We start from the raw sequence: 19,583 nt of genomic DNA, 5'->3' as shown, positions 1-19,583 counted from the left end.
TCTCCATTTTGACTTTACTTAGATTTAATTTTTAAAGCATTACGCATTCTTGTACAAGTCTATTTTTGTATGCATTTGTCATGGGTTTCACATTTGGTGACTGGTTAGCAGTGTGCTGGCCATCTTTGGTTTGTAGAGGAAATCTTAACCATGAACAATCAAGGGGGCTTAAAAGAACTTTTTAAATGCTAGCTTTTTTACTCAAAACTTGTACCTATACTACATCACACCACATTAAGTAGAAGCACACGTCACAAAATTGCACAGGGATTACAATAGTACATCCAGTCTGCATAAAATTGAATTCCACTACTGACCAGGTCACAAAATGGCTGCACTTTCTAGTCTAAAACTAATTGCATATTGTACACATGTAGGACATTTTTCTTACTTCAGTCACAATAAATGCATGCAAGTCTGTTTTTTGTAACAAATTTTGTAAATTTGCTCATGCTACCTAGTTTCAAGAGAGCCTTTTTTGAACATCTGCAATAACCTCCTGTTAATTAATAGTTCTAGTGCATGCATATGGTGTATACAGGTAAGTAAACATGCAATTCTTTTTTCACATTCTAAAACTATGGCAGTTTAGGCCATATTGTGCTGCCTGCATTTAATCTGTAATGCAGTGTGTCTTAAACGTTTCAATCCCGTATTAATAGGTGGCATTACACATAACACCTATATAGCAGCAAAGCTAATACAGCTTGTGATTAAAAATGTTTAAAAATAGCTAATAAATCAGATTATCTTGAGGTATTATTTCTTGCAAGTCAAAATGGAGAGCAAAAAATCAACCCTAATTTTTAGTTTATGTATACACTGAAAATAGCAACAACAATAAAAATAAGCTTTTTGTAGCAGACATATTCCATCTTCACTATTTTGCTACCTTTGGTAAATTACTGGGGCAGATCTTGAAGTTAAAAACCCATGTTTAGAAATAAGTGCACGCTTCACCCACTAAATATAGCAGCAGACTGTGTGCCCCTACGCAAAAACATTCTCATATCTAGTTTTAACTTTACATATAAAAATAACTTGGAGAAAATACAAAAAAACATTTTTTTTTCTTTTTTTTTTAACATGAAAATATCACAAAAATTAGTAAGCCTGAGATGTAGGGTTTTGGTGAAAAACAAGAGGCTTGTAGTGTTTTGGCTGCTGATAAAAGATGCATGTATTGATAGCTGGGGTGAAAAGCAGAAGAATGCACTTATTTCTTCTGCATGTCAGTATCTTCAAACACAGTAAGCCACATGCACCCTTCTTTCCTTATGGAGATGCTGGTTCACCATGTTTAATTCCAGCGGAAGTGGATCTGACGCGGGCGGTCAGCCCCCTCCTTTACCAATGGCTTATGGAATTCACGTCCTGCACGAGAGTGGATATTTGCCCAACAAAACTCACAGTAATACTGCAGGCAAGTGACATTGGCACAAAAGAAAGGAGCAAACTTCCCACCGCATCGTGCACCCTGGCATTCGTCACACATCTGGTCATCCAACACATATGGCTTTACCTCCACCTGTTGGAGTAAACCAGAAACAGTTCCAGTTAATGCCTATTCCTACTTAAAAGTTATATGAGGGCATTTGAGTTTTTTTCTGGTTAAAAAACCCCAACCAACCAGAAGTCTAAAATCAGACATATTAGTCTTTATCTAATTAGCCAGCTATTACTCTTTACCAGATACAGATCTATCCATTTAGTAAAGCAGAACGTTTGAAGGCAGATCTTTAGAAGTAGATTATATATGTAATAAATAGCTACATGAGAACCCCTCCTTACTCTGGAAGGATGTTCTTGGCAAATGATGATATTGAAGTATGTGTAGAAAACAAGAAACAAGCCAAAAGGTCTCTCAATTCATCTCATCAGCTCCCAAATGTACCCCAAACATGGTACCCAATTTCTTACTGTTTAGCAAAAAATAATTGAACATACAAGAATGCAACCATTTATACATTAACCTTTTTTAAATATTAAGTGTAAGTCTCTGCACGCACTATTTCTTTGTGCAAATTAAAAGTACTTTCTGCAGGCTGGAATACAGACCTTTAAGCACTCCTGTTTCCTGCAAATTCACTCCCTGCTTCTAAAATATAGTCAAATTTGGAGCTACAGATGCTTGTCATCTATTACTTTCCCTTTCTGTGGCTTTAGAAATTTGTATTCAATGGATTTCCAAAAATATTTTGCAAATTGGCCTTTTAAAATCTACAGCCTGCTAGAAACACCTGTCTTACACAGTGTCTTTCTCCCAAACTCATCTGACTGCCTGAGTGGAAAAGTGGCAGAAATCCAGTGGTAAATTTGCATTATGTCTTTGTGTAACTGAACTGTTACAGACTGCGATGAGACAGGAAGAACAGCTTCATAATAAAACACAAAATGAGTTCACTCCATCATTAAGGAATGTGCTGTTGTCTTCCATATTTTCCTCACTTTTAAAGATGGTATTTTCTGCCTTTTGTTGGCAAAAAGAGTTATTTCAATTCATACTAAAACTCACTGATGTAAGAGATATTTTTCCGAGATACTATCTCCTGAGAAGATTGCTACATAAAGACATTGACTTTACGTACAATTCACTCAAAGTATGCTTGAAATAATATGAAATTTAAAATGCTGTTTTCTTCCATTCTGTCTCCAGAGGAAAAAATCTACACTTACAGCTACCCACTCAGAAGTTTTACAGTATTATAATCTTCATGTTCTCAGCTTCAGAAGTAGAGGTCATATTAGACATGTCAAATGCATCTGTGTTTGAAATAGTGTATGCTTCTTCCAGTAATCTATATTCAGTACAAGCCCCACTACTTATTCACTACAACAACCTACCTTATCACAAATTACAGTCAAACTTTCCAATAAACAGGTACCTTACGCAGTGACTGTGTCCATGGTTCAGAATTACTGAAAGCATGAAGCAGCATATATTTCAAGCTCCAGTGCTTTAGTGTGCTAAGATTGGTATGAAGATGATTTCAAAGTTATCAGAGAAGCAGTTTGGGGAATGGAAGTATTACATGAATCGGATGCAGACTGCTGGCACATGAAAGTTAACATTTTAAGGAATTGTTTGGAGCTGAAAATTCCAAATGAGTTTCACGGAAATGTTTGGAGCTGAACTTTCATACATGATAAAACAGGATGAGGAGCACTTTACTGAAGAAAAACATCTGTTAGAGAAACTAAACATATCTGCACATCAAAAGAACTGGAGAAACTGCAGAGTACTTAGGTAAGGAAGAAGTTAAGATCACAGTCAATGTTTGCTAAGCAACTGTGACACTAAGATTTCCAATTAAGGCAGGAAAAGGTATGTGCAAAAAAAAAAAAGCTATAAATACTTTTAAACTGAAATTCAGAAGAATAAACAGGTGAACTGCAAAATTCAGCAATGTATAAAAACTTTTACACAGACAAAACTGGTTATGAAAAGAATGTGACAGGACAGGCCTGCAGAAACTGGATGTAACTGGTAGAGAAAGGCTACTACTAAGGTAAGGGGTAGGGAAACAGCCTGCCTTCAAGAGTCACTGAAATATATAATATATGGCTTTATTGTCAGGCATAGAGACACATCTCAGATGAAGGCAGTAACCAAGCAGGACTATCTTACTCATTTACAAAAACAATGGTTAACAGATTTACACAAACTGCTCACTCATCTGTAAGTCAGCAGTAGTACTGGTATGAGAGTATTTTCAGAGCCTGAAACGGCATTAGTATATGAACTCTATGGAGGAAGAAACCTTTCTGAAAATAGCTTTTTCATACTTTCAGAAACAGCTAAGAGTTAAAGTGTTCCCTAAAAAGACTGTCCTCCATTATTCCTCAGTAATGCAAAAAAAAATGGGTTATATAAATACATCTATATAATTATATAAATAATAAGGACTAACCATATGATTTGAGAAGATGATTCAAAAAATAAAGATTAAACCCCCTCTGAAATAAACAAAGATTTCATAAGCCCTCCCCATCAAGAGGTTTACAAAATTATTAAAATACTTAGATTTGGCACTGCTGTATTTTGCAAGTGAAACACTTCAGCAGTAGCACTGTCATAAAAATAAGAAAAATCAATGATAATGAAAATGCCCAAATTCCACATTTAAGAGAAAACTTGAGTAAAAAATAATAAATTTCAAGTATTAGAAAAGCAATACTAAAGAAACAACACAAATTCTAACAATCAAAAAAAGAAACTGAAATTTAGACGATTAAAGACAAAGCCTAGATCTTGTTTTTTCCTCTTTTAATAGTCATTGAAGAAATCATGACTACTGTTTTGACAAATTAATTCTCATGGACATAACTCAAATATCGTGCTTCTGAAATCTAGTATCTGAGGTATATTTTGTGGTTTTTTTTTTTCTTGTCTAAGCTCCCAGAGGCCTGCTGCTCATGCCTGCTGTTTTATACTGGAGACTTAACTGCCCATTGTACTTGAAGTACTTTAGTGTTATCAGCAAGTTACATCCCTTCAGTGCAAACAGCAACCGGTCATTTCAGATGGCTGCTCAGAATCCAAAGAGCCTTTACAATCTCTCATAACCTATAATAAAAATCCCAATAAGACAACACACAAGCATACTTGGAAGTGCAGCCTTCAAAGGTAGGTTCACACATCTTTTCTTCTCACGAGATAGTACTGCAAATCTATCATATACTCCTTTACTGCAAAGGACACTCCCATGCAAAGATGAAGACCAAGAGAGAACTCCCCTACTTTACAGGGTTCAAGTCCACATCTCCCACCTCTGAGGGAGAACTAATCTGGATGGGACCTACCTGTGCACCTCCAACTTGAAAGACAGGCCACTTCACAGCCAAATGCGCTGCAGATGATTCATGAAACAGACTAAGTTATACCACCAGATTTAGCATCTCTTTGGGAGTTCTGAATTTTGGTCGCTACTTCCATTTTGTCCAAATACTCAAATGCAAGATGATTAATAGTTTTATTTTCCCTCACACAGTTTCATGTGAGGGCTGTTTCTGTGGTTACACAATTAGCCAAAAGGTAGAGCTATCAGTAAAAGTCAACTGCAAGTCACAAGGACAGAAATCCCACCAACAACATGCAGCCCTCACATCTGAACTTGAAGCCTGGTCCACTACCCACAATCAGACTCGCTCATCCTCTGGAAAGGGCCATGTTTGGGGATTTCAGCTCACTAGGCAACTGGTATCTGAGAGACAGATGTAAAGCTCTATTACTTTGTCTGTCTGAAAGGAGAGAAGCACACACAACCTCCCTACAAGCAGACTTTTGTTAACTGTACTACTTTCTTTTTCCTGTGTCTTTGATCTGTAGAGGAGACCGGACCTTGAACTACTTTACTTACCCAACCCTTCTTCCTCTAAGACTTTTTCTCTTAAAAAAAAAAAAGAAAAAAAAAGAAAAGAAAACATCTATTAATACCAGGGTCTATCTCTGTAGCTCTTGACATCAAAACCAGGGACATTTAAAACTGGCATAATTTCAATGCCAGTTTTCTTTCCTACTCTTATACTTCTAATTAGGAGTAATGAAGTTGACTAGATTCTTACTAAAAGTTAGTTTTGCTTTAGCTACCAATAAGCATCTGTAGTAGCCAGAAATGCATTGGTAAATACTAAGAAGATGCTCTCAAACAGAAATGATGGGACTTTTGTACTTTAGGTTTTGAACTCGATTGACTTTCTGAAGTGCTGAGCACTGACAATTATGGCTGAAATTAAAGGCAGCTGCAAATATAAAGCTAATCTGAAGCAAATGAATACTAGAGCTTCCTATGAATGACAGAGGAATTAGCACAGTATTTGGTTTCATCAGAACAAGGAAGAGATGAAGATTTGCAAGCCCTTTGCTCATACACAACAAAACCAGGAACTCCAGAACTGAAAGAACATATGGTCTAACATATGTCCAAGGAACAAACTGATGCTCTGGGGAATGCAATTTGCTCGTTTGGGGGCATTCATGGCTTAGCTCTTGGAACTAGTAGTGTTACAGAAATACTAAAAGAAACATGGAAGCTGGCATAAGAGCCAATCATATGCAATGTTACTACACCAAGAAGTTCCCTTATAAATAATCATTCTGATACTTATTTATATGTTTGTGTGACTTACTCGTTTATCAATATCGCCATGCTGAAGTTGAACAAACCGAGCACTGATGGCAGCAATGTAACTCTGCTGATTGGAAAAAGCAACACGACCAGCACCTTTTGGGTATTTCAGCTCAGGGTCAGTATCAATTCCTGCATAACAAACTCCACCATAGAGACGGTCCATGATCATAGCCAGTTCCACTATTAAGAAACAAAATAATGTTCATTTAAAATGTTCTTACTACACAAATTTAGCAGAACGCTTGTATTTAAAAACACTAGAAAAGTTAATTTTAATAACTAATTTTGGAAAAGCTGAGGTAACAGGAACAACAAGAAATATAAAAGCATGTTAAGCTATGAAATACTCAGCAGACAGATCCGTCATACAGTGGATACATACATCCAAGGAACAAGGGAATTGTAAGTCCTTGCAGTCCTTGATAACCTGGAATTGAAATTCCAGGGCAGTTTTCTTCAGGGGATTACAGCAAAAGATTTTTGGGCAGGCATGGAATGCAAGCTGTATAAAATAGATCCACACACCACAAATGCCTTGGTACATGTTCTCTGGTTGTCTTAATGCTCTATGTCCTACTTGAATTTAAAGATGCAGTTAGCATCTTTTCATCAGCCATACAGAGCTTGATTATCTTTACAGTGCTACACTTAACCATACGTACAGAAGTTCATAGAAACAAAAATCTCCCATTTTATAGATCAAGTATTTTAGTAATCTATAATAATTTTATACTGAATTCAGTTTTGCAATTCATTTAGGTGGAAAATACTTTTCCAGGATTAGTATCCTCTACACTAGGGTATAAAGGTGTCAGCAGTCATTGATGTTCAAGAGTTGTTTGAAAAGTCTCCTCTCGTTTTACTGCTTTTATGAAGCCATGATTCTTATTTCACAATGCCATGAAAGTTTCATTTTCACATACACATGGCACATGAAAGCTAAGCATAAGAATACATCCATTAAAGTTTATCAGAGACATTCGGCATAGTAATCTGAAATATTTGGACTGAATTTAAAAAAAAATTAAATTGAGCTGGAAATTGAGCATGCTGTGTTTATGCTCATTTACTGAATTTGTACTACAGTCAAAAGTATACTTTTAGAAGCAAAATAACAGAAAAGCTTTAGCATTGCAGGTCCAAGACAGAAAAAAGTTAAGATCTTTGTAACCCAAATCTGCACTATTACTTCTTGGTTCTCCTACATCTTCCATCTGAAAGCTCATCTTTCTGCAAGAATAAAATTAATTACAAACTAATGAAGTCCAGGAGTCATTCTAATAGGAAACAGGACTTGTGTGTTCTGCTTCTGCTCCCAAGATTCACTTCAACCTATTCACTAGAAGGCCACCATACAATACTGTAAAAGGCTACTGTAGTCAATCTCACAAAGCAGACTGTCCAGGTTGTAGACCAAACATTCCTCAGCTACAGAAACATTTAATTTTATCTTCATGCACTCCAACAAGAGTCTTGAAAAGAGTCCTGCAATCTCATATAGTGTTGTGCCATACAAACTGTGCTAGCTCTCTGAATTTCTTCCTTTTTTCTCTAATCCTACTCTTTCATCACCTGTTTTTTTGCCTTGTCCATATTAACAACCTGATGGCAGTAGAAAAGTAGCTAATGCACAATGATAAGCAAGTACAAATAGAGCTCCACATTCTCACAGAGCGTGGCAGAGACGTTCTCATAGTGCTATTGTAAAAACTCTTCTGTGACACAGGTTACACTACAGTTTTGCTAATATGACCAAAATCTTTTCTACAGCTTTAGACATGTAACAGTTTCCAGTAAACCTTAATGATGAACAGTGATTTTTGGCAAAAGCCAGATGAAAACAGTTACTAGGGAAATGTAATACAACAAGTATTGTACTGTGCTTACTGTAAGTATCACAACAATCTTCTATTTTTTTATGAATATATCTATAGCTATCCATATATAACAATACAAAAGTATGCATGATTCCAATTATTTCCAATAACCTCCAACTTGTAAAACCAGCCACAGATTACACTCACCAGCTCTTAATGGTCTAGGGACTCCTCCAACAAAAATTGTTTTTCGAGGATCAAGTGGCTGGGAACCATCCATCACAAAGTCACTATCACTTAGATTCCAGGGACGGATCTGAACCTATTAAATTGGGAAAGAAAATGATATGCTACTTTAGGTTTCACTACATCATGGATACATGTTCATCAGCCTATATAAACTGTCAAACATTCATAACCCCATTAGCTTAGCATGTCTAGGTGCTCTGTTTTAATCCTACTAATTCAAAACACTACAATTTTAAAATCATCCAACTGTTCCAGATGTTGAGCTCTGCCAGCGGTAGTTTGCTTTTGATTATATTCGTCATCATTTTAAATGCAGCTTTGGACAGATGGCAGCTACAGCCTGCAGGCCATATACTGTTTACTTACTGGTTTGTCCTTGATAGTAGGACTGGAAACGCATAGATAGAGCTTTCCATCTTCTTCAATGCAGGCGTCAATCAGGGCCTGAACAGAACTCTCTTCTTGGAACAGGAGGAATGCATAACCTGGAAAGAAAGCCAAACCAACTGCTATTTTTTTCCTCTTATCTTTATTTTTCTTAGTCATTTTTGCCAGTGACTTCTCCGTACAAACGTGTTTACTCCAAAAGTAAGTCAAACCGATTCTTTGTTATTAGTCAACTTTTTTAGCTATGTACTACCTTGCCATGATCAACAGACCTTCTAACCTTAAAACAATTGTCAAAAGAGACTAATAACAAATAAAAGCAAACATGTCTGCTCTATCGTGTACTGGAAGTCCAGGCTGAACATAATTCATTGGCAGCAAGGGACATTATACAATGAAAATCCGACTTGGCACAAAGGACTTATCTCTATTCTAGAGATTAGATCAAAGTACTTTGTTACGTAAGTGACCCAGCAAACCTCCCAAACGCTACAAAAATAGGAATTAAAATGCTTATTTAATGCTACAGTCTAAGCAAAGTCAGACAAGCAAAGAACTTCACACGTTAGAATACTTTACAGTTACAGCATAATGATATATGCAGAATTTTTACTTTACGGGTGCCCAAGTGTGCAATTAGGGTTGTACTCAAAAAATACCCCAAACACTTTAAAAGGACCATAATATATTGAGAAGAATGTAACATTACAGACACAAATGCATAACTGATTTCAGATATATCAGAACAAAGTAGGATTTAAAGAAAAAGCTGCTAGGCCTATACTGCTCTTTCAAATAACTTGTACCTCATCTCTCACCCCTCATACCATGGTCATATCACAGCTACCTACAAGGTATACATGACAGGGTTTTAGCTATTTTGTGTTTTTACATAAATCTTTCTTACTTTCCTAACAAATATGCCATAGGGAATCTTTGGCCTTGGACCGAAACATTTCCTTGTGAAGTCCATTTTTTATTGCTGAGCAATATTTTTAGTGACAACCTGTTTAACTCAAGCTTAGTTAGTGATTATTTCAATTCAAAATACATTTTAAATGGGGATATCTTTCAGTATTTATTTCAGAATTTAAAATCCACATATTACTCATGCAAAACCCAATCACTGAATGAGGGCATGTGCAGACTGGTGCAGTGGGACCAGACCCATGCAACTGCCATTACTTGTGTGAAACCAGGCACATACATTCCTGTTCACATTGAGAACTCAGTACAAGAATTACGGGAGTGCAGGACTTGATTAATCAAAGGGAGTGCTAAATGCACATGATACTGACTAAGGGATCAAGCATACAAAGTAAAACTCAGAGCCAGAAATAAAATATTTTGACAGATGCTGATTTTCCATCAGTTCTCATCCTAAAGCAAATCAAGAGTACTGCCATAGAGATCCTGATATGTAAAGCTGGTCAGTGTCTTCAAATGATCCTGTATGTCTGCAGCTATTAATGTGCCTAATCTGACACCTTGTAAAAAGATAGAAAATTCAAATATAAGAACTTGCTGAAGGAACAACTAGGATTACTATATCCTACCACACCTGAAATAAAAGGAAAGCGATTATCAAAACTGTACATTAATATTGCTTTCCCAACATTATCTGCAAAACATATACTCATGCCTGGCTTCATCTCACTTGATTTTAAGCATAAGACAGGCTTGTGTCCGAGTTTAGCTGCAGACAGAGAGAAAGTCAGGGTATAGCCTGCACTATCAAATTGGTCTGCCTGTAATTTAGCTGCAAAGCTCTAGTACTTCAATGATTTACAGTGCATTTTATTTTGCTCCTTAAATCTAGCCTAGAGGAAAATAACCAGTTCTTTCAGTGAAGAAAACTGGCTAGAAAAGATAAGTTGCTCAGGTCCCGCATATTATTGCTATGCACACGAGACAGCCAATCCCTTCCAAAGAATGCTAGACTTGCACAGTCTGTATACAAACCACTCTCCATCACTTGCCCTTGACGAGGCCATTTCCTGCACAGATCTATCTAATTATACATTAGCCATAGACTTTGCCAAAGAACACCAGTTACACAGGCAACAAGTCTATATTCATTAGCTGGAAAGTGCTTGTAACGGTAAATTGCACTCATATCTTTGGCATTTCATTTATACATCATAAATTATGGCTCTTCTTGTTACTACAGCTACCACATGCCAAAAACTGCATGGCAGAAACTTCATTCTTAGCCCTTTCTGCTTTTTCAGTATATGATTTTATTGGATTATTTTTCACCTCAACATCCGTAACTCATGAACTATCACGGATGTGTAATGTCTGCAAAGCTAGTATAGTGGTGGTAAGTCACATATGCAGGCATGATGAAGATCAAGTGCTTAACTAGTCCTTTTTTGAAGTAGTACAATTATTATGCATGACAGAGAGTACATCATATTGAAAGATGGGGAGAAGGTAAGGTGAAAAGTAGGTGTTTTATTGTACTAGAAAATAGCTTAATTCCCTAGTTTCTTGGGTACCACATCAGTCATTTAACAGCTTCACACCCAACAGCAATACAAGTCTGTTTACAATGGAAAAGCAAAGCTACTGTAATAGTTTTCTTTGAAGGAAGCTGCTTCATACCTTTGGGTCATATGTACACCAACAGCAGCAGGTCATGATCAGATATTACATGCCAAGAGACAAAGCTTATATGTTTTGTATGTATCTCACAAGGTGAGAAGTACCAGATGAAACAGAGTCTTCTAAAAATTTCTGGCTCCTGTGCACTTCTATCAGAATTTATGCCTCCTGTGGGAGACAAAGTTTAGGTAACCCCTGTTAGTGCTTATCACTTGACTAAATTCCTCTGCCTAACACTGGAACTATTACTAATACTCCTATTTTCAAAGGCAATCACTGTGGGTGACTTGGATAATACTTATCCTCAGGAAACTACCCCAGATGACAAACAAATCTTTCTGGAGATGATGATTTGCTTTAGAACTGCATTCCCTGACACCTAAAGATACTGCACTGGTTATAGTCATCTGTATTGTGAGCTGACACCTCTCAATGAATCAAGACCAAGATTTTTTTTTTTAGTTTTTATTTTTAATGTATTGGCTCAGCACTGGAAACCGAAAGCCCACCAGGTAAGTCTGAAGAGCCTTAGCTGTAATACCAAGCTAAATCTTTTCATTTTTTGTATTTATTACATAAGGAACAAACCGACACAAAAGTATTCTAGACCAGATTCACATTGGTAGCTAACATGATTTTTCTGAGCAAGGTATAATTTCTTTATTTCGTAATAATATTGAAGTTCACCAGAAGGAGAAAGAACACTGCTTCTGCTATGCATATTCTGTGTAGAAATAAGAGAGCAGCTTTAAGTTCTATCAAACCCCAGTTAACTCCAATCACTAGTGGCTTAGAGGAGACAAGAAAATCAGTGCAAGCCAGTATGGCACTGTCCATGCCAGTCAGTGAAGCTATTTTGTTTTGGGGGTCACTCCTCTGCTGTTCTGATAGATTCTCCCCAGAGGAGACTAAAGGCCCCCAGTGCAGTGCATTTCTTGCCCACACAATGCCACATCTTAGCTTAAATCAGAAAGAAGCAGTGTAAACTGCAGGTTAATAAAGACATTGGATCTACAGTTGATGGGAATAATTTGTATTTGGGAAATTCACAGAACATTTCATCCATTCCTCTTTAAAGATACGCCATCACCATATTAAATTTTGTAAATATAAATTTTTCACTTGTTCACTTTGATGGAGAATTAACTCCAAAATACATTTGAAGTGAAAAAATGCAGGCTGACACAGTTGTAGGTATCAGCTGAGGCACTTTTGAGTAGGGGGGGAAGCAGGATTCACTTCAAGATGCAACCACCTTTTTCCATATTCCTGTAGTTACTGTGTTTAGGCTCGCAGTGGTGTACAGAGAGCCAGTTAATGTAGTCAGTGGTGACCAAGTGGGACATGGAGGTGTCTAGCACCATTTATCCTCTACAGGACTTTGCCTGTCAGCTGGTGCTCCAGAATGGTGTGGGGCTTCAATAGGTGCCATGCTACACCTGTGAGACCTATATAAATCTTTAGGTATCCTTGGTTTGGATAAATTAATCAGGCTTAATGTGCTTATGTTACAGTGACCTGAATAGCCCTTTATACTCCACTGACTGTACTGGCCAGAGTCCCATTGACTGAAGGATGCTTAGACACTAATTCACACATGAAGACACCTCCAGTTACTTGCCTGAATCCAGAGTTCAATCCTACCCAGTGTGATCAAATAAGATGGTAAGAATTTAAACAGAACTGTTATTGCTTCTTAAACTAGAAATAGAATATTTTCAACATATTTTTTTCCATCAGTTCTAAATTAGCAGTTAAGAATTTTGAATAGATGAAGCTACTCCACAATTGCTGTGATAGATGGCAACAGAAACACCCAATTAGAAAAGGTTGGGGATACTGTCCTGTCTAAAGCAGATTATCCTCTGTTTGACATAGACTATAAATAGTACAGAGCACACAAACAACTGGGCACATTTTTAAAGGCCTTCTTTGGATTTGCATATCCTCACGGCTCCATTTCTTTGAGAGCTTCATTATTATAAGAAGGAGCCCTCACCTCAGCAAGTTGCTTTGGACATGTGTATTGTTTCATAAATAAGTATGTTTGCCAACTACGTAACAGCAAGAATTCTGATAAACAGTGGCAAGTCGGAAAGGAAGGAATTCTCCATTACAGTTGGCAGATCACTTACAGACTTTGTACTTGATCTCAACAGAATAATTTCTTTTCTGCTTCAGAACAGAGTTTCCTTGTGAGATTAGTGTCAAGTTTTTTAAATCCCTGTTTTCTTTGGGCCTAATTTTGTGGTGAACCAACACAAAAATGTAATTAGTTAAGAACAAGCAGTTGGTTTTTCTCAGGAGGCAACCAGCCTTGATGCATCAGGATGCGTTTTGCACTTCTTAAAGCAAGGAAATATTTATTTTGAACTTGGCCTTCCCTCAGGACTTTCTGTAAGCAGGGAGCCTGGAAGAAACCACAACCTGGAAAACTGAGCAGGCTGTATCTCTTCACCCAGAGAAGACTATTATGTAAATCAGTCCAGAACTGGATAGTATTACTTTCCAAAGACGTAATTATGTCAAATGTCTAATGATACTGAACAAAAACACATACACTGAATTGACTCTATGCAGAGGAACAAATTAGAAACTGGAGATTAAAACTAGGAAAAAAATCCTCAAAATCCTCCTCGGGCTAATATAGTATAAATTTATAAATTGCTAATTACTGATCAATCTCAAAACTTTCTTTCTATTTAGCTCATCTTTAGCAGTTTCCAACATCTTATTAAATATATGTACATATGGTTCTTGCCTGTACATGCAAGTAATACTCAAGAAAGACAAATTTAAGAAATTCTTCTACAACATAATCATGGGCCATATCTGAAAAAAAAACAGCTACAAACACAATTAACATTCAGCAGTTAACAGTAAGCTATGTTTCCAGAAGATCTACAAAGAAAAACTTACACTGTAGTTTAAATGTGCCAGGCTACACTACAAGACAATAATGAATAATGTAGTAAACTGAAAATAAGAATAAAGTTTTAAGACTGAAGAACAGTAAGTGCTATTAAATTTCAAATAAGGATCAGTTAGTCATGGGAGATCAACTTAACACCTAATTCACAAGTGTTTCCTGAATTAGATCAACAGATAAAGTTTTTCTATCTGTGTTCTCTGCTTTAAGAAACTCTGCTTATAATGCAGATTTTGTTTTGCTTTGTTTTTTTTACTTTGGTAATGATAACTATTCCAACTAGATCAAAAAGCTTTATTAAATGAGGAAGCCTTGAAATATATCCTTAAGATGTTCAGATGCTGAGACAGCTATCTCCTTGTAAATGAATCCCAGAATCCATTACTTTAACAATATATTACATCTTCCCTCTTCCATATATTCATCACAACCTCTGCGAGATGCATCTTTCTCAAAAAATTCCTCAAGACTTTCGCTCAGTAATTAGAGATGCACACCTTAGCATAATCAAGTTTATCTTTACAGTGCTTTGTGTATTTAAAAATCTAACTGCAACACTAGAAATGGTTCAAATATCAGTATTTAACCGTTTATCAAAAAATGGTTAGTGTTTCAAATGAAGTTCCTATCCTAAAACTGAAATAAACATAACACTCATTATCTTGATGAGACCCCCAAATGCATCTCTCTAAATGCTGCTTATAACTTCCTATGAAAATTTTTATCCAAGATTTGGTCTTAAAATTCTGACCAAATGTCAGTTTTGGAAACTGCATAGAAATTAAAATACAGAATTTAGGATTAATGACACATGTAACTATGTAATGCTGATTTAAGGAAAATCAGAATTCATTAGTCCAGTGCTAAAACAGGCACAATGTTAGAACAACTCTCAGGTTCTAAACCTGGTATGTAGAGGAACCATATCTGAACCTGCACTGAAACTGCAGAATTAACTATTTACAGGGACTGTAAATTATACCCTTCAGAAAAAGATGAGGCAGTTTCTCAGAGTAAGATTTGCACTCAGTGACAGGTCAAAGCATTCCAGCTCTCTTACCTTTTGGTGGGAAATAGGATTTGCTTTCTGCTTTGTGAGGCCAGTCTACTACCAAAGGCCCAAATCGTCTGAAGCTAGCAGTGATTTCATCTAAAAACAGATATAAAAGTTGCAATTAAATGTGAAAAGGTACTATCAGGCAAAGATTAACATTTCATGGAAAAAAGGGACAAAATTTCCAATTTAAACGAACAAAACAAACTACAAGACATACTGCATAAATATTAATGCTTTGGAAGTTATTTCTGGTGATTTTAAGCTTATGTTTATTTCTTATTGCTTATTAACAGGAGTATTTCAGAAACATATGGAAAACTAAAGGCTGTGGTGAAAACTGATGCGGTGGCACTTTAAATTCAGAATCTGGTTTGAATGCAATTGAAACAACTTACTGTTTAATGATGTACAGTGTAGGTGGATACTCATATAGTAAGTACCTTCACAATTAGCACACTAGCAGTTTTCATCAGATACCATGCACAGATCAAGCACAGAAACTTAAAAATGCCTATTTAGAGGTTCTTCTAGATAACCATTAATCCTTCTGTTGCAAGACCTACTATGCCCCCCTGCATAACTTTGTGAGGTCCTTCTATCCCAGCCTCTTCTTCCTGCCATTGACTGTAAGAACCTTGGCCATGAGGAAAAAAACATTAAACCACCCTAAACTCTACAAAAGCAGTAACTCAGACACAGATACGCTCCATTTCTTTCAGTCCCATCTTGCCATCAGCACATAAACAGAAAGGACAGAAACAAAATATATTTCCATGTGTCTTCGTTTAGCATGTGTGTTAAAGGGAACAGTGCATATTTGAATTAGAAGCTAAAATGCATCAAAAAAAGCTGAAGTATATTAAAATAAAATCCCTCAGTATATTGCAGTGGAGCATCACAATGAAGATGGTCTTTTCCAATGTAACTGATTCTACGAAACCAAAAATATAGTCTTTCCATGTCTGAAAGTTAATTAACCACAGTCACCTTATTTGGCTTGCAAGGTACTCTAGGATTACAGTGTAAAGGGACTTGTAAAGTCCCTTGTAAAGGGACTTCTGCTTACATTACAAAGCTAGCATGTAACTTTTATTTATCTGCACAGGAGAAACCTAATATTAAATGGCACGATTACTTCAAATCGGCACTATTGTACAAAGCAAGTCCTACTGCATCACGTAACAACATGCTTCTGTAGTACATTCTGTGTTCAATGCATCACAGTGCTCTGCCACTTGACCTTCCTCTGCCTTAGTTTCTCTATTTATGAACAGGAATAATATTACCTTTTCTAAACCACTCGTGAGATCCTCAGGTAATAGTAAAACAGAATCTGAAATTCAACTAAGAACAGAAGTTTTCTATGAATCAAGCAGGCACAGACAGAGGAAACTATGAAGGGCTAAGATGTATTTGGAAAGGAATATGCAAGGTAAGCAGGAGCACAAATTCCAGACACCACATGCAACTGCAGTCTGCAAGTGCAGAACCAGGGACAACTGAGTCATCTCAAAACCAGAACAGATGGATGACATAAAATGATATTAGCTCAACAGATCTATCGACTCTCAAAAATGTATATATAGTTGTAGCCTATTGCACCACGTTATTTTGTTTGGTGGGTTGTTTCTACATCATTTATGTTTTTCAACATCTCTCTCCCTGACCTTCCAAACTTAGTTTGCTTAGTTTTCAGGCAGCTCACCTTCATCAATGTCTGGTGGAAGACCTCCAACAAACACCTTCCGAGAAAAACGCTCAATTCGTTCTCCATTCTGATGAGCTGAATAGCAGGTGGGTGAATTCAACACTCCAACTTGGTCACTGTGGCCATCATCCAGCAAGCCATCATCTATTGGGAAGAGGGAAGAACGGCCTTAAAAAGAAAAGATAATAATAGACATTAACATAGTTTGTGGCAGTACATGGCTATGCAATTTTACAGAATTGGGGAGTAGCAGTCTGGAAAGTAAAAACGCAAACACCAAGATGTTAGAAAAGTACACATTAGTTTAAAGGAAAATTAATAAAATCAAAAATGTATTAAACTTAAAAAAGGAAATTCATGATTCCAAGCTGACATCTCTGGAAGCATAATACTTCATGCTACATTATATTGTAGCTATTCTGCTGCACCCAGTAGGAAAGTAATAGGTTTTTTTAAAATAAAGGGTCTTATTTAGGAAGAGATCATATTAAGGGTTGCTTAAGTGAGTTTCATTAGCCTGCCACTGATTTAGCTTCAAGATGAACTGATAACTTCCACCACCTAAAAGACTACTTCATGACTAAAAATCTGACATTTTTATTGAATAGAGGGAAGCAGGAATAACAGGTACAGAGCAAGTAGTTTCAAACAGGCATGTTTTCCCTTTTAAAAGGTATTTGACACTGGTAATGTAAGAACAGAATTAATTTCTAAGAAAGCAGAAAAATTTAATAAAGGTGCAAAATGCAACACTAGAAAAATAAGTCACAATGCCAGTTTATCCTTCTCATTCTTGAATTTACCACAGTTTTGGAGGGAAGTCTTATAGTGGTCCCTAACGTGTAATAAACTGCATTAAGGGTACAGCTACCCTTAAAGGTTCACAGCATAGCTCTGCAAAAGCAAACTAATCAAAATAGATGTATAGGTGGCAGGGGGGAGTGAAAACATGACATTTCCCCCCTATTTAATATTTACAGATTTTAGAGAATGCCAAAATGAAACTACTTGGAAGGCCATGATATCCATCTTAGCTTATTCAGTCTTTCACTACTTTAGACTAGCAACATAAAGATTAATGAGAATTTTAAATTCCTAAGTCAGTCTTTGAACTGCAAAAAGCCCCCAAAACACACTTCAGTGAAGCAAAATAAATACCCCACATTACCACTGTTTCTGAAGAGCCATAGTTCCTGTTTCTCACTCTATTTTGAAAGTAAGTATTAATTCAATTGCTTTCCTAAAAACAATCAAATAAAACCAAAAAACAACCTAGCACACTTCTGGGAAGCAAGTTCATTTTCCATCTCAAATAGCCAACTTCTTCCAGATTCACCCACTGCAAATCTATAAGCAGGAGCAATAGGTTCCAGACACATGCATAAAGAATAATGATACCTAATGAAGTCCAGTAACACTGGAGCCATCTGACATTAAGAGTGCCGCAGTACTTTATCTGTGAGCCATACTGCAGATCCCATTTCAGGGGAATACTACCAGGAAAGCCCCATAGAAACACCTGCATACATTATGCTGATCAGCTAGGGTGAGAGCAGTATAAAACCCATTTACTTCCAGAAGACCACCTGAGAACTGAGCGTTTAAAGACAAGGCTAGAGGACAGCAAACATCATGACCAATGACCTATGTTGTGGTGATGCCTAATGACCATGATTTGATATCTAAATCCATAAAAAAAATAAATAGCATATCAAAAATACCAAATGAAAATGCAAGATGATAGAGAACAACCAAACACATTAAGCTATAGTGAGAATCACAAAATAAAAGCAGAACTACAGGACTATAACAAAGACTATAATTAGTGCATCTTTATGGTGGCATTTCACATTTATGTCTCAAGTAGGCATCGATGGAGAGGAGTACAGCAAATGCAGAAAGCTGTAGCAGGCTCCTCCTTTCCATTAAGAATGATGACAGACCATGTCGTATTTAGACATACAAGAAGCAAAATCATGCTATGAAGACTGAGGCAGCTGAGTAATGTGTATATGAGTTTCAGTTATGAAGACTAGCAAGAATGATCAGATCTTAAAAGATGCATATGAAGAAGTGGTAAGATTTTGTTTCACAATCATGAAAGGGGGATATAATAATGAATTTCTGAATTGCTGATGTGAATGATGGAAAAGATGGAGCTGTTATCACAGTGACAGTGAAAGAAAAATGTGGCTAAAGGAAGAAATAAAACTCAAATTGGGGTAACTCACAGGAAAATGCACAAGTGTAACGTTTAAGAATTTTCACTAAGATATGAGTTATTCTTAACACCTTAAATCTAAACCAACTGCAATTTAGCTGGGTTATCTTTATAAAAAGCATAGATCTGCTCTTTACCTCTACAAGTCTCTACACTGCAGGAAAAAAAGCAGCTTTGGTGACTTAAAACCATGCCAATTTTAATAAACTTAAAATTAGAATATTGCCACAAAAGCACTGAAGTGTGGTTTGGTTTTTCTTTTTTCCTCCTCTTAGTTTTTGTTCTGTGTGGTTAAGAATGCAATTTATACTTGAGGAAGGTATCTCTTTGGACCATGAAAATTAAGTTTTTCTGTTTCTCTAAAAGTACTGCTTAGGACAATTCAAATTTAAAATATGCAGAAGTATATAGGTGGGAAAGAGAAAAGAGTAATCCCTCAGAATAATTCATTTTTTACCCCTCAGACCAATGTTAAAA

At 36.4% G+C, this 19,583-nt stretch overlaps 1 protein-coding gene across 5 annotated transcripts in view; it reads right to left on the bottom strand.

The window, feature by feature from the left end:
• Positions 1–19,583, bottom strand: part of CPEB2 (cytoplasmic polyadenylation element binding protein 2) — a 53,832-nt gene that overhangs the window by 2,448 nt on the left and 31,801 nt on the right. For 3 of the 5 annotated variants that reach the window (XM_061469369.1, XM_061469377.1, XM_061469395.1), the window contains 6 exons: positions 16,883–17,053; positions 15,181–15,270; positions 8,564–8,682; positions 8,156–8,270; positions 6,130–6,311; positions 1–1,528 (listed from right to left, as the gene is read on the bottom strand). The exon at positions 1–1,528 is cut by the window's left edge and continues 2,448 nt beyond it. In XM_061469369.1, coding sequence (XP_061325353.1) covers positions 1,301–1,528; positions 6,130–6,311; positions 8,156–8,270; positions 8,564–8,682; positions 15,181–15,270; positions 16,883–17,053 — 905 coding nt within the window. In that variant the 3' untranslated portion in view covers positions 1–1,300. The remainder of the gene's footprint in view (positions 1,529–6,129; positions 6,312–8,155; positions 8,271–8,563; positions 8,683–15,180; positions 15,271–16,882; positions 17,054–19,583) is intronic. The other 2 variants (XM_061469386.1, XM_061469402.1) reach the window with 1 other exon arrangement.

This window comes from Pezoporus flaviventris, unplaced genomic scaffold (assembly GCF_033815535.1).
Source record: "Pezoporus flaviventris isolate CSIRO_AGI_PZ_B2104156 unplaced genomic scaffold, CSIRO_AGI_Pfla_v1 ptg000002l, whole genome shotgun sequence".
Taxonomy (NCBI): domain Eukaryota; kingdom Metazoa; phylum Chordata; class Aves; order Psittaciformes; family Psittacidae; genus Pezoporus; species Pezoporus flaviventris.
Note: the sequence above shows the minus strand (reverse complement) of the source record. Positions and strands in the feature narration are given on the sequence as shown.